The sequence below is a fragment of the Scyliorhinus canicula genome, chromosome 19, assembly GCF_902713615.1.
Source record: "Scyliorhinus canicula chromosome 19, sScyCan1.1, whole genome shotgun sequence".
Taxonomy (NCBI): Eukaryota; Metazoa; Chordata; class Chondrichthyes; order Carcharhiniformes; family Scyliorhinidae; genus Scyliorhinus; species Scyliorhinus canicula.
In genome coordinates, this window is record NC_052164.1 from 41,487,536 (window position 1) to 41,510,950 (window position 23,415).

Sequence of the window (23,415 nt, forward strand, 5' to 3'; positions counted from 1 at the left end):
GAGGGTAGGAGTGGTGAGAGGAGGGCAACAGAGGAGGCAATAAGAGTGATGGGAATGTGATAGGAGAATAGAGGAGACAATAAATGAGGATGTTAAACTGAGGAGGTGACCGACATATTTGAAGATGTAGACTTTGAGGAAGCTTTCCAAAAGTGGAGAGCTGGAAAGGGATTTTATGGTCAATGATGATGGAAATGTTGTGCCTGCAGGATTGATGCTGGGAGGTGCAGAGGCTGACAAAGAAAAGAAGCTTTATTAAGGAAGCGTGTTCAGTACAGTTACCTGCGCTAGTGATCGGTGACATCACTTCCGGTGACATCACGTCGTCATGAATATATCATTATACAATTCTCGGTACAGATTCAATGCTGCTTCTCAAAAATCAATAAAACGGCAGAGGCTACAACTAGTGCAGTGAAGCAGGTGCCTGAGGTTCGTCAGCAACCATTCAGGGAACTATGACCCCTAAACTGTCTGACTTATTGATTATTGTTCATGTTAGGTTTGTTTAAATTTGTTGGGCTGTTCGATTTAAAGGGCGAGGAAATGTTACGCATTTATACTCATTTCTGAGAAGCTGCACTGTCAAATGATATATATAATAATAATCTTTATTGGTATCACAAGTAGGCTTACATTAACCCTGCAATGAAGTTACTGTGAAAATCCCCCAGTCGTCACACTCTGGCGCCTGTTCGGGTCACTGAGGGAGAATTCAGAATGTCCAATTCACCTAATGAGCATGGGCGGGATTCTCTGATCCCACACCAAGTCGGAGAATCGCTGGTGGAGCGGAGCGAATCCCACCCCGCCCCACCGTCGTCTGCCGTATTCTCCGGAGCCGTTTTTCGGGCGGGCGCGGGATTCGCGCCACGACGGTCGGGGGATGTTAGCAGCGGCCCTCCTGGCAATTCTCCGGGCCCCGATGGGCCGAGCGGCCGTCCATTTTTGGCCAGTCCCGCCGACGTGAATCACTCAGCTCACATAACGGCGGGACCTGGAAGCTAAGTCGGCTGGGGCAGTCCTCGGTGGGGGGGGGGGAGGGGGTGGCGCGGGGGGATGCGACACTGGGGGGGGGGGGGGCACGCTGGCCTGGCCCGCGATCGGGGGCCCACCGACCTGCAGGTGGGCCTGTTCCTCCGCACCTTCAGGGGCTAGGCCGACGCTGGAGTGTTTGGCGCCGTGCAAGCTGGCACGGGAGGGCTTGGCACCACGCCAACTGGCGCCGAAGGGCCTCCGCCGGCTGTTACAGGTGTCATCCCAGCACATGCGCAGGGGGGTTCTTCTCTACACCGGCCATGGCGGAGGTTCACAGCGGCCGGTGCGGAGGGAAAGAGTGCCCCCACGGCATAGGCCCACCCGTGGATCGGTGGACCCCGATCGCGGGCCAGGCCACTGTGGGGGCACCCCCCGGGGCCAGATACCCCTGCGCCTCCCTGAGGGCTCTGCAGGCCGCCCGTGGAGCCAGGTCCCGCCAGTAAGGACCTGTTGTAATTTACGCCAGCGGGACCCGCCGAAAACGGGCGGCGTCTCGGCCTATCACGGGCCAGAGAATCGCCGGGAGGGGGGGGGGGGGGGGGGGGGGGGGGCGCTGGCAGCAGCCGCCGACCGGTTCACCGCGATTCCCCCCCCCGCCAAAACCCCGGCGCCGGAGAATTCGTCAGCTGGGGGGGGGGGGGGGGGGGGGGGGGTGGGGGGGTGGGGGGATTCATGCCACGATTCTCCGACCCGGCGGGGAGTCTGAGAATTCTGCCCTGTATCTTTTGGACTTGTGGGAGGAAACCGGAGCACCCGGAGGAAACCCACGTAGACACAGGGAGCTAATTCCCCGCTGTTACCAGACTCCTGAACAACCCTCTCATGGACTGATAGATTGATCTGATCTCTTCATATCTGCTCTACTGAGTAGTATCTCACCCGATGCTTGTGCTATGTATTTACATTGTATATTTATGTTTGCCCTAAATACTTTTTGTTCATGTACGGAATGATCGGTCTGAATTGTACGCAGAACAATACTTTCACTGTACTTCGGTATACGTGACAATAAACAAGTCCAATCCAAACCCATCAATGCCGGATTATCGCCATGTACTATTTGTTAAAACACAACTGCCGTCTGTATTTCAGTTGCAGAGTTATGTGAAAGCGGCTCTTCATTGGCACCACTGCACCAGTGTACGTCTTCAACACTATTCTTGAAGGTTTCAAGCAAATCTGTCTGCGTTTTCCCTCATAGACAGTGGGTGAAATTCTCAGTTTGGGGAGACTAAGGGGGCGATTCTCCGAGCCCCGCGCCGGGCCGGAGAATCGCCGTAACCACGCCATGACGCCCCAACGCTCCGAGGTGTGGAGAATCGGCGCCATTTGTGCCGGTGCGTTTGGCGCGGCGCTCATTCTCCGGCCGAGCCGAGCGGCAGCGCCGATACGAAAGAGTCCCGCCGGTGCCGTTCACCCCTGGTCGCTGCCGGCAGGAACTCTGCGCGAACGGTCGAGGGGAGGCCTGTGGGGGGGGAGAGGGTTCTCCTTCACCGAGGGGGGGGGGGGAGGGGGCCTCCGATGGGGTCTCTTCTCCACTCCCCGGGCCTACTTTCTGGCACGGCCGGCCCCTGAACACCAACGCCATGTTGAGTCAGGGCCGGCGCGCTAAAGAAGTCCCTGCGCATGCGCAGGTTGGCGTGGCGATAGGAGGCTGGAGCAGCGTTAACTACTCCAGCGCCGTGCTGGCCCCCTGTGGGAATTGGTCGTCCCCGGACCTGGTTCGCACCGTCGTGAAACGCAACGGCGTTCACGACGGCGCGAACACTTGGGCTCCATGTTGGAGAATCGCCCCCTAAGTATTGACCCCAGGACGGAATTGCTTGCAGTTTATGTTCCCATTGGGGATGATACTTGTAGAGCAATTCAGGACATGCTGGCAAGAATTCTGAGCAATTCCCGGCCTCGAAGGCATTCTAACAGCTGGGGCAGAAGTAAACGGCAAAAAGCCTGGCAGCTGGAGCTGTATTTTAGCGCTCCTCTTATCACCCACTTACTTCAGCCACCAGGATGGCTCAGAGAAGGCTGCCCCTCAAACCCAGGGATCCGAGGTGGACCCACAGCTCCATGCTAGTGAGGAGCGGAGGGAAACCCTTTTCCTCAGAGTGTGCCGCACACCCAAGCCTGTCCTCCTGAACACTGCCTGGAAGATGGTGGCAGAGACAGTCAGTGCTGCCAGTTTCACCAGGAGGAGGCAGTTGGTGATCTGGAGGGGTAGGAGTCACTGGTGAAGCCTCTGCTCTGAGAGGGGGCCGTTCCAAAGGCTGCGGTGCAGGTGTCCTCTGGTTGGGGTGAGCTCTGCTAATCCCCTGCTTCCTCTACAGTGGGGAAGCGCTTCTAAGGAGTGTCAACACCTGGTGGGCTCCTGATTGAGCTTGGTCCTTGATGATTCAGCGAGGGTATGAGTGTGTCCATAGGAGCAGCCTTGGTGGGCTGCCAGATGACCACCCACCCCTCCAGATCACCAACTGTCTCCTCCTGGTGAAACTGGCAGCGCTGACTGTCTCTGCCACCACCATAAACTTTGGCATTGCCACCAGTGAGGGATGGGAGTGTGGCGCCCGAATCGGCGCTGGGCGCGTACCTCGATTTTGTCCCGATGCCTGACTCTCCAACCAATCGCGATTCGCGTTTACGGCGTTGTGAGGCGGCAAATTTTGCCCAGTTTCTGGCACCAGCAACAGTGCTGCTGCAGTGTCGACTTCCATCCTTACTGACTGTCCCTCCAGCCATTGAGTGACCCAGTATCTATTTGGAGCACCAGAAATGGCTGGCATATTCCATGACAATTGATGTTCAGACTGTGAAACTTTTTGTTCCTCTCGAACCTTTTGTACAGCATGAACACATCTTCTTTTGTTCTATGCCATTTTGTTCTACTCTTGCTTCTTATTATTTTTGCTTGTAACTTGCTTTTTCTTCCTGCATGCACACTCGATGTGGCTTCTATTTCCATAGCTTCTGAATACAATATCCTTGCACCAGCATTCCGCAGCTGAATGTTGTTGCGACACCCTGGGCTAGTGAGCAGTCAATTCCAGCCCTACATGCCCCACAGTCACAATACAAATGAATTAACCAATAATTCTTGTAAAAATACCCAAACTCTTTGGTTCTTGGCTGCCCAATAATTACAGTCACCAGGTTTGTAAATGTAAACACGATTACTGTTTATTTATACCAAGAACTATCATGAAATAAGCAGTAAATACATCCGGTTAACAACAGCCAAATACCAATAACCCAGTTTAGCTGCCCCACTCTCTACCTACATACACAAGACAGACAAACACAGATGGGAGAAAGGAGTGAAAAATAATAAGGATGGAAGTCAAAAGATAAGAGTCTTTACTTCAGATGGTGTTTCTTTGAGCACACTTTCTTCACAGCAAGCTTCCAGATAAGAGTCTTAGGTTTGCAGCCTGTAATGGTCTTCTTTGTAGATTAATTCACTCAGGGTCCCTGTAGTTTAGAAAAATACAAACTCACAGGCAGAAGGCTCTCTGGAGAGCCGCTTTCTGCGGGATCCTCCAACCCCCTACCGGGTCGGAGATTCCCCGGGGGGACGGCGTGAATCCCACCCTGCTGCTCTGATGCCGGCTGCCGTATTCTCCAGTGCCGGTTTTCAGGCAGGATCACGCCACGCCTGTCGGGGGCCGTTGGCAACGGCCACCCCGGCAATTCTCCGGGCCAATAACCCGCTTGCGTGAAATGGACATGGACCCACACGGTGGGACCTGGCTGGTGGGCCGGCTTGTGCGGTCCTTAGAGGGGCGCGGGGGGGATCCGGCCCTGGGGAGGGGGCCCCACGATGGCCTGGCCCACGATCGGGGCCCACCAACCTGTGGGCGGGCCTGTGCCATGGGGGCACTCCTTCCTTTCGCGCCGACCTCTGTAGGGCTCCGCCATGGCCGGCGCAGAGAATACACCCCACTGCGCATATGCAAGAATACGCCGGCCAGTCTGCGCATGCGCGGAACCACGCCAGCAGTTCTGTGCCTGCGCTAACTCGCGCCGGCCCTCCGGCGCCGGTTGGCGCAGTGCCAACCCCTACGGCACCGGCCTAGCCCCCCGGAAGTGCGGAGGATTCCGCAACTTACTGTTGGCCCGCGCCGGAGTGGTTCGCGCCATTTGTTTACGCCAGTGACGGGCCATCGGGGGATTCAGGAGAATCCCGCCCTTCATTTCTCATCAAACTGGGTATCAGCTCAAGGTTTCCATTCAGGCCTCTATCTTACTGGAGAGACATTTTATTTCACATCAAACTTTGCTTTCACCTTGTGAATTGTCTTCAGGCCTCTGGAGTCTCACGGAGCTTGCTGGAGAGAGAATCAGCCGTCACAGTGACCTTCTGGAGACGATCAGCTGGATCTTTCTGGAGAGAGTGTCAGTTGGATCTCTTCATCTGGCTGCCAGTATCAAAACTGAAACCAATCTCAAGCCTTGGGGCTCGGAAACCTATCAGTGGAATCAGATCCAATCACCGCACGACAATCGGCAGGCAGGAATGTTCCCTTCCAGTCGGGGAACACTTCAGCAGTCAAGGGAATTCAGCCTCTGATCTCCGGGTAAGCGTTCTCCAAGGTGGCCTTCAGGACGTGTGGCAACGCAGAATCACCGAGCAGAAACTTATAACGAAGGTCTGCACGCATGAGTACAGCCTCAACCGGGACCTGGGATTCATGTCGCATTACATTCACCCCCCACCATCTGGCCTGGGCTTGCGAAATCCGACCAACTGTCCTGGCTTGAGATAATTCACGCCTCTTTAACCTGGGGTTACCCCTATCTCTGGATCTGTGAAGACTTAGTTACCTGCAAATGCTCGCATTCAAAGTATCATCTTGCATCTTTGACTTTGTCTATATACATGTTTCTGGAACCTACCTCTTCATTCACCTGAGGAAGGAGCAGTGCTCCGAAAGCTAGTGATTTGAAATAAACCTGTTGGACTTTAACCTGGTGTTGCAAGACTTCTTACTGTACTCAGGAACATGGGAGCCCTCATATCTTCTGCCATTTTGTTTGCTTGCACAAAATAGTCAAACGGGCAGGAAAGTCATGTTGGAATTGTATAAAACTTTGTGAAGCCACAGCTGGAGTACTGTGTGCAATTCTGGTCACCACATTATAGGAAGGGTGGGATTGCACTGGAGCGGGTGCAGAGGCGATTCGCCAGGATTTTGCCTGGGATGGAAAATTTAAGTTACGAAGGAAGGTTGGATAGGCTTGGGTTGTTTTCGCTGGAGCAGAGAAGACTGAAGGGCGACCTGATCGAGGTGCACAAGATTATGAGGGGCATGGACATGGTGGATAAGGAGCAGCTGTTCCCTTTAGTTAAAGGGTGAATTATGAGGGGACTCAAGTTCAAGGTCAGGGCAGGCAGTTTGGGGGGGATGTGAAGAAAAACCTTTTTACCCAGAGGGTGGTGACGGTCTGGAATGCACGGATGAGCACTTGGCACGCCATAACATCCAGGGCTATGGGCCAAGTGCTGACAATGGGATTAGGTAGTTTTTCATGCGTCGGTGCACACTCGATGGACCAAAGGGCTTCTGCGTCGCTGTATTATTCTGTGATTCTGTAAACCTCTCCAGTCTATTCTCATGACTGAAGTTTCTCATCCCTGGAATCATTCTTGGCAACCTCTTCTGCAATCTGTCCGATGCATTCACATACTATTGTGTGGCGCCCAGAACTGTACACAATACTCCAGCTGAGGTCTAACTTGTGTCTTGTATAAATTCAGTATAACCTCCTTGCTCTTGTACTCTATGCTCCTATTAATAAAGTTCAGGATATTGTATGCTTTATTAACTGATCTCTCCAGCTGCCACCTTAATGACTCTGCGGGGGGCCTCCGATGTGGCCTGGCCCGCGATCGGGGCCGACCAATCAGCGGGCCAGCCTCTCTGGCTAGGGGCCTCCTTTCTTACGTGCCGGCCCCTGTAGCCCTGCGCCATTTTGCATCGGGGCCGGCACGTTGAAGGAGGCCACTGTGCATGTGCGCATTGGCGCCGGCGCCACTGCGCATACGGATCCCGCGGCGCACAATTTGCGCTGGGATCGGCAGCTGGAGCAGCGTGAAACCGTGCTGACCCCCTGTAGGGGTCAGAATTAGTCATGGGAGCAGCTTGTTCACTCCGTCGTAAAACACAACGGCATTTACGACGGCGTGGACACTTTGCCGCGGGATTAGAGAATCCCGCCCAATATTTATATACTGGATTATGATACCCAAATGGGAGAGACCAACAGGGTAGATTGCACAATCCCTGCTATTCAGATAAAAATGCTTAACACGCTTCTCTTAATTTTCTCTCTGAGCTGCTTTTCCACAAGGGTCAGCTCACTTTTGTTTAATGTCTATTTGTAGAACCGAACCAAATGGGATTTAATGACTCCACCAAGGTTTGAAATCATCATGTGGAAGTCCTTGTGTTGAGAACACATTCACACATTAAACTCCTCCACCTGCTATTGTAATGAAGCATTCATTCATTAATTTTAAACAGTTCATGTCTTTGCTAAAATAGTGAAGGAGGATTTCATACCAGCCTTGTGATGCATGACAATAACCCTCAATTGATGGGCCTATTTTACAAGCAGAAGTCATAGAGTCAGTTTTAACAGAACGGAAAGAGGCCCTTCGGCCCATCGCGTCTGCGCCGGCCATCAAACATCTATCTACTCTAATCCCAATTTCCAGCCCTTGGCCCGTAGACTTGTGTGCTATGGGGCAGGATTCTCCATGAACCAGCCGGGCGGGCCACTCCGGCTTTGAGGAGTGGCGTGAACCACTCCGTCGTCGGGCCGCCTCGGAATCCCTGGCACGGAATCCTCCGCACCTTCAGGGGCTAGGCCGGTGCTGGAGTATTTGGCGTTGCACCAGCCGGCGCGGAAGGGCTTGGCGTCACGCCAAGGGCCTCCACCAGCTGGCGCAAGTTGGCTCATACTTGGGAGCGCCAGCGTGTGCTGGCGTCATCCCAGCGCATGCGCAGTGGGTTTCTTCTCCGCACCAGCCATGGCGGAGGTTGACAGCGGCCGGTGCAGAGGGAAAGAGTGCCCCCACGGCACAGGCCTACCGGTGGGTCCGATTGCGGGCCAGGCCACCGTGGGGGCACCCCCCCCCCCCCCCGGGGCCAGATCCCCCTGTGCCTCCTGAGGACTCTGCAGGCCGCCCGTGGAGCCAGGTCCCGCCGGTAAGGACCTGTTGTGATTTACGCCGGTGGGGTCCGCCAAAAAGAATGGGTGGCCATTCGACCCATCGTTGGGCCGGAGAATCACCGGAGGGGCCGCTGCCAGCAGTCGCGACCAGCGCGCTGCGATTCCCGCCCCCGTCAAAACCACAGCGCCGGAAAATTCGGTAGCCGGCGGGGGCGGGATTCACACCGCTCCCCCCCCCTGGCGATTCTCCGACTTGGCGGGAGGGGTCGGAGAATCCTGCCCATGGTGTTTCAAATGCTCCTCTAAATACTTCTTAAATGTTGTGAGCATTCCTGCTTCAACCACTCATTCAGACAGTAACTTTCAGATTCTCACCACCCTCTGGGTGAAAATGTTTTTCCTCACATCACCTCCTAACCTCCTGCCCCTTAATTAAAATATATGCCCCACTTGTTATTGACCCCTCCACAAATACCTTCCTATCCAACCTATCTTTTTCACTCATAATTTTATACATCTCAATCAGGTCCCCCCGAGCCGTCTCTGCTCCAGTCTCTCTTGATAGCTAAAAATCTTCCTTCCTATAGTGTGGTGACCAGGACAGCACACAGTACTCCAGCTGGGGCCTAATCAGAATTTTATTTAGGTCCAACATCACCTCCCTGCTTTTATATTCAATGCCTCGGTTAATAAAGGCAAGAATCCCATATGCCTTCTTAACAACCTTATCTACATGTCCTGCTGTCTTCAGAGATCTGTGGACATGCACACCAAGGTCCTTTGATCCTCTGCTCTTTCGAGGGTCCGACCATTAATTGAATATTCCCTTGCCTTGGTAGTCCTGCCAAAATGTGTTGCCTCACACTTTTCATGTTTAAATTCCATTTTCCACTGTTCTGCCCATCTAACCAGCTCGTCTATATTGTAATCTAAGGCCTTGCTCCTCACTGTTTACCACACCACCAATTTTGTATCACCTGCGATCTTACTTATCATACCTCCGACATTCACATCCAAATCATTAATGTATACTACAAACAACAAATGGCCCAGCACTAATCCTTACGGAACACCACTACACATAGGCTTCCAGTCACAAAAACAACTTTCAACCATCACCCTCTGCCTCCTACCACAAAGCCAATTTTGGATCCAATTTGCCGAATTGCCCTGGCTCTCTTCTTCAATATTCTCCCATGTGAGACCTGTCAAAAGCCTAAAAGCCTTACTAAAGTCCATATAGACTACATCGACTGCACTAATTTCATCTACACACCTAGTCACCTCCTCAAAATATTCAATTCAATTTGTAAGACATGGAGCATGATTTACCGGCCTCGTCGCACCTGACTTAGTGATGTGACAAAGCCGGTGAATCGCGCGAGAGGTCTCTCACAAGATTCGTGACCCCTGAGGCGAGTTGCAAGATTCATCCGAACCTCGCGAGATGTCGTGATCTGGATCTCACCTTCACTGGGCGAGGTCTAGATATTCATATTAAAATGAACCTTATGACTCATTTAAATATGGATGTGCCGATTCTCCCGGAGCCCAGGAGTGAACGGCCTCCCCAGTGAGGCCTAGACAGGGCGCCGTTTAGTACTGGTCCAGACAAAGGTGGACCAAGTCTAATGGTACCTGGGGGGTTTCCCAGACCAGTGGAGATCCCTGGTCAGGGACAAGGCTGGGTGGCCTCCTGGCTCTCCCTCTGGCACCCGGGCACCGCCAGCCTGGCAACTTGGCATAGTCACCCTTGCACGTCCAGGCTGGCAGGGACACTCCCAGAGTGCCAGGTTGGCAGTGCTGTGGTGTACAGGTGCCAGGATGGCATTACCAAGGGTCAGGACCTGAGGGAGGCCATGCCCATCTCAGGGGGATGAGGCTGGTATGAAGGATGGGGAAGGGGTGGTGATGGCCAGGTATGAAGGGACTTCATATAGATTGGGGGGGATTTAGGGGGGGGGGGGGGGTCCTGAAAGGGGTGGCACGAAAAAGAGGAATTCCTGAAAAAGGGAGTGCGGTGCCATCAGCATCCCGACAGCGGGGAGTCCTCACTTGGGGCGGGTGGGATAATTCCCATGTGTGCAGGGAGTGACATTGCTCGTGGGTGGGTGGTATGGGGGACCCTCAAGCTTAGTTCAAGATCAGGAAACCCTTTCAAAATCGTGGCCCCCGATCTCTGAGAAGCCAATCTGGTGCCACATTCAGCTACCCAGTGATGAGGGCAGCACGGTGGCCTAGTGGTTAGCACAACTGCTTCACGGCGCTGAGGTCCCAGGTTCGATCCCGGCTCTGGGTCACTGTCCGTGTGGAGTTTGCACATTCTCCCCGTGTCTGCGTGGGTTTCGCCCCCACAACCCAAAAATGTGCAGAGTAGGTGGATTGGCCATGCTAAATTGCCCCTTAATTGGAAAAAATAATTGGCTAATCTAAATTTATAAAAAAAAAGCTACCTAGTGATGAAAACATTTTGACGTGGGCTTTACCGAGGAGAAACATCCCCAAGGCCTAAAAAATGACTAAGTGTGATTGAATAGCGATGTGGCTCTCACTCAAAAGGCCGATGAGAAACACCTGCCAAACTCGCTCAAAATGACACTACGAAATTCTTTGGTTGAATTCCGCCCATGATCTCCCTTTGACAAAGCCATACTGACTATCCTTGATTAATTCTTGCCCCTCCAAGTGGAGATTAATTCTGCCCTTCAGAATTTTTTCCAGTAGTTTCCCTATCACTAAAGTTCGACTCTGTAATTTCCTTATTTGTCCCTATTTCCCTCCTTGAATAATGGCACACCATTAGCTGCCCTCTTGTCCTCTGGTACCTCTCCTGTGGCCAGAGAAGATTTGAAATTTTTTTATGAGAGTCACTGCAATCTGCTCCCTTGCCTCCCACAGCAACTTGGGGTACATCTCATCTGGTGATGAGCCATCAATTGCACGAGAGACGAGTTGTTTTACAAAAGTTAGGCTTTAATAAGCTAGAACTTAGCCCTGCAGTTGTCTACAATAAAATGGACGACCGCCGGGCGTTTCGACTATTTATACTTCGGTAAGGAGGCGTGGTTAACTCAGCCTCTCGACCAACCGGAGAGCTGTCACATGACTGGTATCAACCAATCGGTCGAGAGGCACATGACCGACCAGGGCCAATGGTAAGCCGGTGTTCTGCCCCAATGGCAGATAGCTATGCAAATCATATCACCACATCTGGCCCCATGGATTTATCCACTTTTAGGCCTGTTCGCCCTGTTAATACTTCCTCCTTCTCAATGTTAAGTTGTTCAAGTAAATCATAACACGCCTCCCTGATTTGTATACCTACATCATCCGTCCCCGCAGTGAACACTTTTACTAACATTGGTCAACAGAGGAAAATACATCCCAGTGTTGCTAAAAAAATTGACCATCACTGAGAGGACATTTGATAGAGATGTTCAAATTCACGAGATGGCTGATCAGAGTAGATGGGGAGAAACTGTTGCCTGTCGTTTAAGGATCAAGAACGAGAGGGCATCGATTTAACGTGATTTGCAAAAGAAGCAAATGTGATATGAGAAAGAACTTTTTCACACAGAGAGTGGTTCAGGTCAGAAATCATGATGCTCATTTGCACAGCTGGTGCAGACACGATGGGCCAAATGGGTTCTTTTGGCACCATAACAATTCTGTGATTTCCAGTGTCCCACAGTCTGTTCCATTTTTCTTACACTTTGCCGTTTACTGGTGCAATCAACTAGGATCTTCCAGTCTCTCCCGCCGTGGCTATCATTCACCCCTGAGCCATCTTACCTCCAGAATTCTCTTGAGCTTTACCGATGATTTGATGGACATCGATGCGGCGATGATGGCGTTCAGTTGCTGCAAGAGAGGACGATTAAATCAATCGTTGAGGACTTAAGTGAGTCATGGACAATTCAGATATCCAGTTTTGCAACATGGAATTCTCGGTGGGCAGACATGCTCAGCACAGTCAGACCCGGTAAACTACAATAAAGATATTTGATTGGCCAGGACTTTATGGATCTTTTATCATTAGCAGCTTTTTGTTTTTAAAAAAAAAGCTTTTGATACTTCAAATTTCTACACATTGGTATATTTTATTTAAATGTATTTCATGGGGTTTACAAAAGAACCTTTTCACTGATTAAAAAAACAAACTTCTCCAAAAGCAGCCTCTATTTTCAATAAATGTCTCTTTCCAGTGATGTATGTCCCTTAACGGACCATTGGTTATAGTCAGTCGGAGTCAGACCCAGTGGTTGGGGGGATGTTGGACCCGTGCTTATGTGGGGGGAGCTTTGTTGGACCTGGTTGTGGGTTTGACCTGGTGGGGGTGTCAATCCGGGGGGGAGACGGGCCAGTTCGGGAAGAGGGTCGGTCTGGTACAGGGCCCTGTCCAGGAGATGATCAGCCCGGGATGGTATCACTCTGGAATGGAGCCAGTCCAGAAGGGAGAAAGACGATCAGTGCAGGAGGCGATTCAGTCCAGGAGATGATCAACACGGGATGAGGCCAGTCTGGGAGGGAGAAAGGGGATCAGTCCGGGAGAGGGTTCAGTCCGGGAGGGAGGAAGGCGATCAGTCCGGGGAGAGGGATCAGACGGGATTGGATCAGTCCGGGAGAGGGTTTAATCCGGGAGAGGGTTCAGTCTGGGAGAGGGAACAGCCCGGGAGGGGGTTCGGTCCGGGATTGGTTCAGTCCGGGAGAGGGTTCAATCCAGGAGAGGGTTCAATCCGGCAGAGGGTTCAGTCCGGGAGAGGGATCAGTCCGGGTGGGGGTTCAGCCCGGGAGGGGGTTCAGCCCGGGAGGGAGGAAGGGGATCAGTCCGGGAGGGGGTTCAGTCCGGGAGGGAGGAAGGGGATCAGTCCGAGTGAGGGGTTCAGTCCGGGAGGGGGTTCAGTCCGGGAGAGGGATCAGTCCGGGAGAGGGTTCAGTCCGGGAGGGGGTTCAGTCCGGGAGAGGGATCAGTCCGGGAGGGGGTTCAGCCCGGGAGGGGGTTCAGTCCGGGAGAGGGTTCAGTCCGGGAGGGGGTTCAGTCTGGGAGGGAGGAAGGGGATCAGTCCGGGAGGGGGATCAGTCCGGGATTGGCTCAGTCTGGGAGAGAGTTCAGTCCGGGAGGGAGGAAGGGGATCAGTGCGGGAGGGGGTTCATTCCTGGAGGGAGGAAGGTGAACAGTCCGGGAGGGGGATCAGTCTGGGAGAGGGTTCAGTCCGGGAAGGAGGAAGGGGGTCAGTTCGGGAGAGGGATCAATCCGGGAGAGGGTTCAGTCCGGGACGGGGTTCAGTCCGGGAGGGGGATCAGTGCGGGAGAGGGTTCAGTCCGGGAGTGGGATCAGTCCGGGATTGGTTCTGTCCGGGAGAGGGTTCAATCAGGGAGGGAGGAAGGGAATCAGTCCGGGAGGGGGTTCAGTCCGGGAGGGAGGAAGTGGATCAGTCCAGGAGAGGGTTCAGTCCGGGAGGGAGGAAGGGGATCAGTCCGGGAGGGGGTTCAGTCCGGGAGGGGGATCAGTCCGGGAAGGGGATCAGTCCGGGAGGGGGTTCAATCCGGGAGGGGGTTCAGTCCGGGAGAGGGATCAGTCCGGGAGGGGGATCAGACCGGGAGGGGGTTCAGTCCGGGAGGGGGATCAGTCCGGGAGGGGGTTCAGTCCGGGAGGGGGTTCAGTCCGGGAGGGGGTTCAGTCCGGGAGAGGGTTCAGTCCGTGAGGGGGTTCAGTCCGGGAGAGGGATCAGTCCGGGAGAGGAATCAGTCCGGGAGGGGTTTCAGATTGGGATGGGTTCAGTCCGGGAAAGAGAAAGGGGATCAGTCCGGGAGGGGGTTAAGTCTGGGAGGGGATCAGTCCGGGAGGGCAATCAGTCCGGGAAGGAGAAAGGGGATCAGTCCGGGAGGGGGGTCAGTCCGGGAGGGGGATCAGTCCGGGAGAGGGTTCAGTCCGGGAGGGCGATCAGTCCGGGAGGGCGATCAGTCCGGGAGAGGGTTCAGTCCGGGAGAGGGTTCAGTCCGGGAGAGGGTTCAGTCCGGGAGAGGGTTCAGTCCGGGAGGGGGATCAGTCCGGGAGGGAGGAAGGGGATCAGTTCGGGAGGGGGTTCAGTCCAGGAGGGTGTTTAGTCCGGGAGGGAGGAAGGGGGTCAGTCCGGGAGAGGGATCTCTCCGGGAGGGGGAACAGTCCGGGAGGGGGATCAGTCCGGGATTGGTTCAGTCCAGGAGAGGGTTCAATCCGGGAGAGGGTTCAGTCTGGGAGGGGGTTCAGTGCGGGAGAGGGTTCAATCCGGGAGAGGGTTCAGTCCGGGAGGGGGATCAGTCCGGGAGAGGGTTCAATCCGGGAGAGGGTTCAGTCCGGGGGGGGGGTTCAGTGCGGGAGAGGGTTCAGTCCGGGATGGGGTCAGTCTGGGAGAGGGTTCTGTCCGGGAGGGAGGAAGGGGATCAGTCCGGGAGGGGGTTCAGTCCAGGAGGGGGTTTAGTCCGGGAGGGAGGAAGGGGGTCAGTCCGGGAGGGGGATCTCTACAGGAGGGGGAACATTCCGGGAGAGGGATCAGTCCGGGAGGGGGATCAGTCCCGGCTGGGGTTCAGTCCGGGAGGGGATCAGTCCGGGAGAGGGATCAGTCCGGGAGGGGGATCAGTCCGGGAGAGGGATCAGTCCGGGAGGGGGTTCAGTCCGGGAGGGGGATCAGTCCCGGCTGGGGTTCAGTCCGGGAGGGGGATCAGTCCGGGAGGGAGGAAGGGGATCAGTTCAGGAGAGGGTTCAGTCCGGGAGAGGGTTCAGTCCGGGAGGGGGATCAGTCCGGGAGAGGGTTCAGTCCGGGAGAGGGTTCAGTCCGGGAGGGGGATCAGTCCGGGAGGGAGGAAGGGGATCAGTTCGGGAGGTGGTTCAGTCCAGGAGGGGGTTTAGTCCGGGAGGGAGGAAGGGGGTCAGTCCGGGAGGGGGATCTCTCCGGGAGGGGGTTCAGTCCGGGAAGGAGGAAGGCGAACAGTCCGGGAGAGGGTTCAGTCTGGGAGGGGGATCAGTCCGGGAGGGGGATCAGTCCGGGAGGGGGTTCAGTCCGGGAGGGGGATCAGTCCGGGATTGGTTCAGTCCGGGAGAGGGTTCAATTCGGGAGAGGGTTCAGTCCGGGAGGGGGTTCAGTCCGGGAGAGGGTTCAGTCCGGGAGAGGGTTCAATCCGGGAGAGGGTTCAGTCCGGGAGGGGGATCAGTCCGGGAGTGGGTTCAATCCGGGAGAGTGTTCAGTCCGGGAGGGGGTTCAGTGCGGGAGAGGGTTCAGTCCGGGAGGGGGTCAGTCTGGGAGAGGGTTCTGTCCGGGAGGGGGATCAGTGCGGGAGGGGGTTCTGTCCGGGAGGGGGTTCAGTCCGGGAGTGGGTTCAATCCGGGAGAGTGTTCAGTCCGGGAGGGGGTTCAGTGCGGGAGAGGGTTCAGTCCGGGAGGGGGTCAGTCTGGGAGAGGGTTCTGTCCGGGAGGGGGATCAGTGCGGGAGAGGGTTCTGTCCGGGAGGGGGTTCAGTCCGGGAGAGGGTTCAGTCCGGGAGAGGGATCAGTCCGGGAGAGGGTTCAGTCCGGGAGGGGGATCAGTGCGGGAGGGGGTTCAGTCCGGGAGAGGGTTCAGTCCGGGAGGGGGATCAGTCCGGGAGGGGGATCAGTCCGGGAGAGAGGAAGGCGATCAGTCTGGGAGGGTGATCAGTCCGGGAGGGGGTTCAGTCCGGGAGGGAGGAAGGGGGTCAGTCCGGGAGGGGGTTCAGTCCGGGAGGGATATCAGTCCGGAAGTGGGTTCAGTGGGAGGGGGTTCAGTCCGGGAGGGAGGAAGGGGGGTCAGTCCGGGAGGGGGATCTCTCCGGGAGGGGGAACAGTCCGGGATTGGTTCAGTCCGGGAGAGGGTTCAGTCCGGGAGAGGGTTCAGTCCGGGAGGGGGTTCAGTGCGGGAGGGGGTTCAATCCGGGAGAGGGTTCAGTCCGGGAGGGGGATCAGTCCGGGAGGGGGTTAAATCCGGGAGAGGGGTCAGTCTGGGAGGGGGTTCAGTGCGGGAGAGGGTTCAGTCTGGGAGAGGGTTCTGTCCGGGAGGGGGATCAGTGCGGGAGGGGGTTCAGTCCGGGAGAGGGTTCAGTCCGGGAGAGGGATCAGTCCGGGAGAGGGATCAGTCCGGGAGAGGGATCAGTCCGGGAGAGGGTTCAGTCCGGGAGAGGGATCAGTCCAGGAGAGGGTTCAGTCCGGGAGGGGGATCAGTGCGGGAGGGGGTTCAGTCCGGGAGAGGGTTCAGTCCGCGAGGGGGATCAGTCCGGGAGGGGGATCAGTCCGGGAGGGAGGAAGGCGATCAGTCTGGGAGGGGGATCAGTCCGGGAGGGGGTTCAGTCCGGGAGGGAGGAAGTGGGTCAGTCCGGGAGGGGGTTCAGTCCGGGAGGGATATCAGTCCGGAAGTGGGTTCAGTCCGGGAGGGGGTTCAGTCCGGGAGGGGGTTCAGTCCAGGAGGGAGGAAGGGGATCTGGGAGGGGGCTCAGTCTGGGAGGGAGAAAGGGGATCTGGGAGAGGGTTCAGTCTGGGAGGGGGTTCAGTCTGGGAGGGGGATCAGTCTGGGAGGGAGAAAGGGGATCAGTCGGGGAGGGAGCAAGGCGATCAGTCCGGGAGAGGGTTCAGTCCGGGAGAGGGTTCAGTCCGGGAAGGAGGAAGTGGATCACTCCGGGAGGGGTATCAGTCCGGGAGGGGGTTCAGTCCGGGAGGGGGATCAGTCCGGGAGGGAGGAAGGGGATCTGGGAGGGGGTTCAGTCCGGGAGGGAGGAAAGGGATCAGTCCAGGAGAGGGTTCAGTTCGGGAGAGGGTTCAGTCCGGGAGGGAGTTCAGACCGGGAGGGAGGAAGGGGATCAATCCGGGAGAGGGTTCAGTCCGGGAGAGGGTTCAGTCCGGGAGGGAGTTCAGTCCGGGAGGGAGGAAGGGGATTAGTGCGGGAGGGGGTTCAGTCCGGGAGGGGGGAAGGGGATCTGGGAGGGTGTTCAGTCTGGGAGGGGGTTCAGTCCGGGAGGGAGAAAGGGGATCAGTCCGGGAGGGGGTTCAGACCGGGAGGGTGATCAGTCCGGAGGGGATTCAGTCCGGGAGGGGGTTCAGTCCGGGAAGGAGGAAGGGGATCACTCCGGGAGGGGGATCAGTCCGGGAGGGGGTTCAGTCCGGGAAGGAGGAAGGCGAACAGTCCGGGAGAGGGTTCAGTCTGGGAGGGGGATCAGTCCGGGAGGGGGATCAGTCCGGGAGGGGGATCAGTCAGGGAGGGGATCAGTCCGGGAGGGGGTTCAGTCCGGGAGGGGGATCAGTCCGGGAGGGGGAACAGTCCGGGAGGGAGGAAGGGGATCTGGGAGGGGGTTCAGTCCAGGAGGGAGGAAGGATATCTGGGTGGGGGTTCAGTCCGGGAGGGAAGAAAGGGATCAGTCCGGGAGAGGGTTCAGTCCGGGAGAGGGTTCAGTCCGGAAGGGAGTTCAGTCCGGGAGGGAGGTAGGGGATTAGTGCGGGAGGGGGTTCAGTCCGGGAGGGGGTTCAGTCCGGTTGGGGGACCATTCCGGGAGGGGGATCAGTTCGGGAGGGAGGAAGGGGATCTGGGAGGGGGTTCAGTCCGGGAGGGAGGAAGGGGATCAATCCGGGAGAGTGTTCAGTCCGGGAGAGGGTTCAGTCCGGGAGGGAGTTCAGTCCGGGAGGGAGGAAGGGGATTAGTGCGGGAGGGGGTTCAGTCCGGGAGGGGGTTCAGTCTGGGAGGGGGATCAGTCTGGGAGGGAGAAAGGGGATCAGTCGGGGAGGGAGCAAGGCGATCAGTCCGGGAGAGGGTTCAGTCCGGGAGAGGGTTCAGTCCGGGAAGGAGGAAGTGGATCACTCCGGGAGGGGTATCAGTCCGGGAGGGGGTTCAGTCCGGGAGGGGGATCAGTCCGGGAGGGAGGAAGGGGATCTGGGAGGGGGTTCAGTCCGGGAGGGAGGAAAGGGATCAGTCCAGGAGAGGGTTCAGTTCGGGAGAGGGTTCAGTCCGGGAGGGAGTTCAGACCGGGAGGGAGGAAGGGGATCAATCCGGGAGAGGGTTCAGTCCGGGAGAGGGTTCAGTCCGGGAGGGAGTTCAGTCCGGGAGGGAGGAAGGGGATTAGTGCGGGAGGGGGTTCAGTCCGGGAGGGGGGAAGGGGATCTGGGAGGGTGTTCAGTCTGGGAGGGGGTTCAGTCCGGGAGGGAGAAAGGGGATCAGTCCGGGAGGGGGTTCAGACCGGGAGGGTGATCAGTCCGGAGGGGATTCAGTCCGGGAGGGGGTTCAGTCCGGGAAGGAGGAAGGGGATCACTCCGGGAGGGGGATCAGTCCGGGAGGGGGTTCAGTCCGGGAAGGAGGAAGGCGAACAGTCCGGGAGAGGGTTCAGTCTGGGAGGGGGATCAGTCCGGGAGGGGGATCAGTCCGGGAGGGGGATCAGTCAGGGAGGGGATCAGTCCGGGAGGGGATTCAGTCCGGGAGGGGGATCAGTCCGGGAGGGGGAACAGTCCGGGAGGGAGGAAGGGGATCTGGGAGGGGGTTCAGTCCAGGAGGGAGGAAGGATATCTGGGTGGGGGTTCAGTCCGGGAGGGAAGAAAGGGATCAGTCCGGGAGAGGGTTCAGTCCGGGAGAGGGTTCAGTCCGGAAGGGAGTTCAGTCCGGGAGGGAGGTAGGGGATTAGTGCGGGAGGGGGTTCAGTCCGGGAGGGGGTTCAGTCCGGTTGGGGGACCATTCCGGGAGGGGGATCAGTTCGGGAGGGAGGAAGGGGATCTGGGAGGGGGTTCAGTCCGGGAGGGAGGAAGGGGATCAATCCGGGAGAGTGTTCAGTCCGGGAGAGGGTTCAGTCCGGGAGGGAGTTCAGTCCGGGAGGGAGGAAGGGGATTAGTGCGGGAGGGGGTTCAGTCCGGGAGGGAGGAAGGGGATCACTCCGGGAGGGGCTTCAGTCCGGGAGGGGGACCAGTCCGGGAGGGGGTCAGTCCGGGAGGGAGGAAGGGGATCTGGGAGGGGGTTCAGTCCGGGAGGGGGATCAGTCCGGGATTGGTTCAGTCCGGGAGAGGGTTCAATCCGGGAGAGTGTTCAGTCCGGAGAGGGTTCAGTCCGGGAAGGAGGAAGAGGATCAGTCCGGGAGGGGGTTCCGTCCGGGAGGGGGATCAGTCCGGGAGGGGGTTCAGTCCGGGAGAGGGTTCTGTCCGGGAGAGGGTTCAGTCCGGGAAGAAGGAAGAGGATCAGTCCGGGGGGGTTCCGTCCGGGAGGGGGTTCAGTCCGGGAGGGGGTTCAGTCCGGGAGGGAGGAAGGGGGTCAGTCCGGGAGGGGGATCAGTCCGGGAGGGGGTTCAGTCCGGGAGGGGGATCAGTCCGGGAGGGGGATCAGTCGGGGAGGGGGATCAGTCGGGGAGGGGGTTCAGTCCGGGAGGGGGTCAGTCGGGAGGGGGTTCAGTCCGGGAGGGGGATCAGTCCGGGAGGGGAATCAGTTCTGGAGGGACGGAGCAGCTCAGTCCGGGATCGGGCTCGGTCCAGACTGAGATAAATGGGGTTGAAGCCATGATTCCCACACCTGGATGCCCACTTCTTTGAAAATATATACTGGCCTTGGAGGAAGGGCAAGTGGAAATTTGCCAGAATGATACCTGTACATCAAGGATTAAATTATGTAAATATGCTGCACAAACTGTGGTTGTAATCCCCAGAATGTAGACAGTTAAAGGAAAACTTGATTAAAGTTTTCAAGATATTAAGGGACACAAACAGCAAGAGAGAAATTCGTTCACTGATTGGGGAGTCTATGGCCAGGATTTCTGAGCCCGCTACAGGGATTGCGGCAAGCCAGCCAGAAGTCCATTGACTTTCGGTGGGCGGCCGAATAACTTTGGCCTAGTACCTTGGGGCACAGCATGCAGAATTGGAGCCACATCTATCGGGAGTGAAAATATAGAACTTTCCACCACAATTGGCAGTTGGTGCGAGATTAATTGATCATTTTAAATGTTAGGTTGACAGACTACTTGGGTGACTGTGTGGAGTCTGCACATTCTTGCCGTGTCTTTGTGGGTTTCCTCCGGTTGCTCCAATTTCCTCCCACAGTCCAAAGATGTGCAGGTTAGGAGGATTGGCCAATTTAAAATTGCTCCTTCGTGTCCAAAGATGTGTGGAGTTTGCACGTTCTCCTTGTGTCTGAGTGGGTTTTCTCGCACAGTCCAAAGATGTGCAGGTTAGGTGTATTGGCCATGCTAAATTGCCCCTTAGTGTCCAAAGATGTGCAGGTTAGCTTATGGGCTTGCAAGATTGGGCGGGGCTTGGGCCTAGGTAGAGTGCTCTTTTGGAGGATAGATGCAGACTCGATGGACCAAATGGCATCTTTCTGCATTGTGGAGATTCTTTTTTCCTTTCTTTTAAAATTGCCAATTAAGGGGCAATTTAATGGGGCCAATCCACCTACCCTGCACACCTTTGGTTTGTGGGGGTGAGACCCATTCAGACACGCGGAGAATGTGCAAAACTTCACACAGACAGTGATCCGGGTCCTCGGCGCCGCGAGGCAGCAGTGCTAACCCCTGCGCCACCTTGCTGCCCTCATTGTAGAGATTCTATGTTAACCAAACACATTCAGGCAAATGGGGGAAAGGCAGGTATATCGGGTTAGGTCAAAGACCAGCCATAATCTCACTGAATGGTGGAACAGGGTCGAGGGTCTGAAGGGCCTCCTCCTGTGCCCTTTGACCGTCAGGGTAGTTACTGAGCTACTTACCGGCGTCAGCAGCTGAATGCTGTCATTGAAGTTGCCCATGAAGATGATGATGTTCAACCGCTGTGAGAGTTGTGGGATCTTGCAGAATTTGATCATGAAGCGATCCTCTTCACCCAGGTCCTCCAATGGTTTCTTGTCATTCTCATACTGCTGCAGGACCTTCCGTTCATATTCGGTTGGTACGAAACGAGTCAGAAGTTCGATGAAATCCAAATTGAGCAACTGAAGGTCAAAGCTGAGCCGTGTGGTAATGAAAAATTACAGATATGTTAGTCACAAACATATGGTTAAGAATTAGTTTGATCAGTTCAAGGATAAGGAGTCTCCCATTTAAGATGCAAGAAATGGGACCTCTTTCCTCCCAGAGGGTCTGAGACTGTGGCACCCTCTTCCCCAGGGAGCAGTAGAGGCAGGGTCATTGAATATTTTTAAGGCAGATGTAAATAGTCTTGACAAACAAGGGAGTCAAAGGTTATTGGGGATAAGCAGGAAGGTGGCTTTGAGACCACAATCACATACACCAATACCTTATTGAATGGCGGAGTAGGCATAAGGGGCCGAATGGCCTTCTGCTCCCTTAGGGTGCGATTCTCCGCTCCCCACGCCGGGTGGGAAAATTGCGGGAGGGTCGGGTGACTCATTTCATGCCCCCCTGGCACCCCCCGCGATTCTCCCAACCCCCACTCGGAAGAATCGCCGCTCGCCGTTTTTCACGGCGCCCGGCGATTTCCGACCCATATGAGCCGAGCGGCCTGCCGTTCCCGACCGGTTCACGACGGCGGCAACCACACCTGGTCGCTGCCGTCATGAACATGGGCGCCAAAGGCCCGTTTGAAGCTTGTGGGGGGCGGAGAGGGGAGTGAGCACCACGGCCGTGCTCGGGGAGGCGACTGGCCCGCGATCGGCGCCCACCGATCGTCGGGCCGGCGTCTCAAAGTGACGCACTCTTTCCCCTCCGCCACCCCGCAAGATCAAGCCGCCACGTCTTGCGGGGCAGCGGAGGGGAAGACGGCCACCGCGCATGCACAGGTTTGAGCCGTCAGCCGTCGTGACGTCAGCCGCGCATGCGCGGGTTGGAGCCGGCCAACCTGCGCATGTGCGGCTGACGTCACATAGGCGCTGCCGTCGCGTCATTCTCGGCCGTCCAGTGGCCGAGAATAACGGAGCGCCGCTCCTAGCCCCCCGGGTGGGGGTGAATACGGTGAGAGGAGCGGCCTCCGAGGCCGTCGTGAAACCCGGCCGAGTTCACAACGGCCTTCACGATTTTTCCCTGGAGTGGAGAATTCCGCCCTTAGAATCCCTACATAAGACCATAAGACATAGGAGCAGAATTAGGCCACTTGGCCCACTGAGTCTGCTCCGCCATTCAAACATAGCTGGTATTTTCTCATCCCCATTCTCCTGCTTTCTCCCCATAACCCCTGATCCCCTTATTAATCAAGAATGTATCTATCTCTATCTTAAAGACACTCAGTGATTTGGCCTCCACAACCTTCTGCGGCAAAGAGTTCCACAGATTCACCACCCTCTGGCTGAAGAAATTCCTCCTCATCTCTGTTTTAATGTACCATCCCTTTAGTCTGAGATGGCGTCCTCTGGTTCTAGTTCCTCCTATAAGTGGAAACATCCTCTCCACGTCCACTCTATCCAGGCCTCACAGTATCCTGCAGTTTCAATAGGATCCCCCCTCATCCTTCTAAACTTCAACGAGTATAGACCCAAAGTCCTCAACCATTCCTCAAACGACAAGCTCTTCATTTCAGGATCATTCTTGTGAACCTCCTCTGGACCCTTTCCAAAGCCATCCTTCCTTAGATATGGGGCCCAAAATTGCTCACAATACTCCAAATGGGGTCTGACCAGAGCTTTATACAGCCTCAGAAGTCCATCCCTGATCTTGTTTTCTAACATGGATGCTGACATTGCATTTGCCTTCTTAACTGCCGACTGAACCTGCACGTTAACCTGAAGAGAATCGTGAGCAAGGACTCCCAAGTCCTTTTGTGCTTCTGATTGCCTAAGCATTTACCCATTTAGAAAATAGTCTATGCCTAAATTCCTCCTCCCAAAGTGCATGACCTCACACTTTTCCACATTGTATTTCATTTACCACCTCATTGCCCACTCTCCTAGCCCACTCTCTCCAGCCCCCTTGCTTCCTCAATACTACCTGTCCCTCTACAGATCTTTGTATCATCTGCAAACTGAGCAACAGTGCCTTCAGTTCCTTCTTCCAGATCATTAATGTATATTGTGAAAAGTTGTGGTCCCAGCGCTGACCCCTGAGGCACATCACTAGCCACCGGCTGCCATCCTGAATAAGCCCCCTTTATCCCCACTCTTCCTTCTGCCAGTCAGTGAATCCTTTATCGTTGCCAGGATCTTACCCTTAACACCAAGGGCTCTTAACTGATTTAACAATCTCCTAAGCGGCACCTTGTCAAAAGCCTTCTGTAAATCTAAATAAATCACGACCACTGGTTCTACTTTGTCTAACT

General features: G+C 55.9%; 1 protein-coding gene across 8 annotated transcripts in view; it reads right to left on the minus strand.

Moving 5' to 3' along the window:
* fmnl1a (formin-like 1a) overlaps window positions 1-23,415 on the minus strand; it is a 354,814-nt gene that overhangs the window by 41,879 nt on the left and 289,520 nt on the right. For all 8 annotated transcript variants that reach the window (XR_005458128.1, XM_038778444.1, XM_038778448.1 and 5 more), the window contains 2 exons: window positions 20,918-21,152; window positions 11,998-12,066 (listed from right to left, as the gene is read on the minus strand). Coding sequence is in view for 7 of the 8 variants with exons in the window: in XM_038778444.1 (XP_038634372.1) it covers window positions 11,998-12,066; window positions 20,918-21,152 (304 nt within the window). In the remaining variant the exon portion in view is untranslated. The remainder of the gene's footprint in view (window positions 1-11,997; window positions 12,067-20,917; window positions 21,153-23,415) is intronic.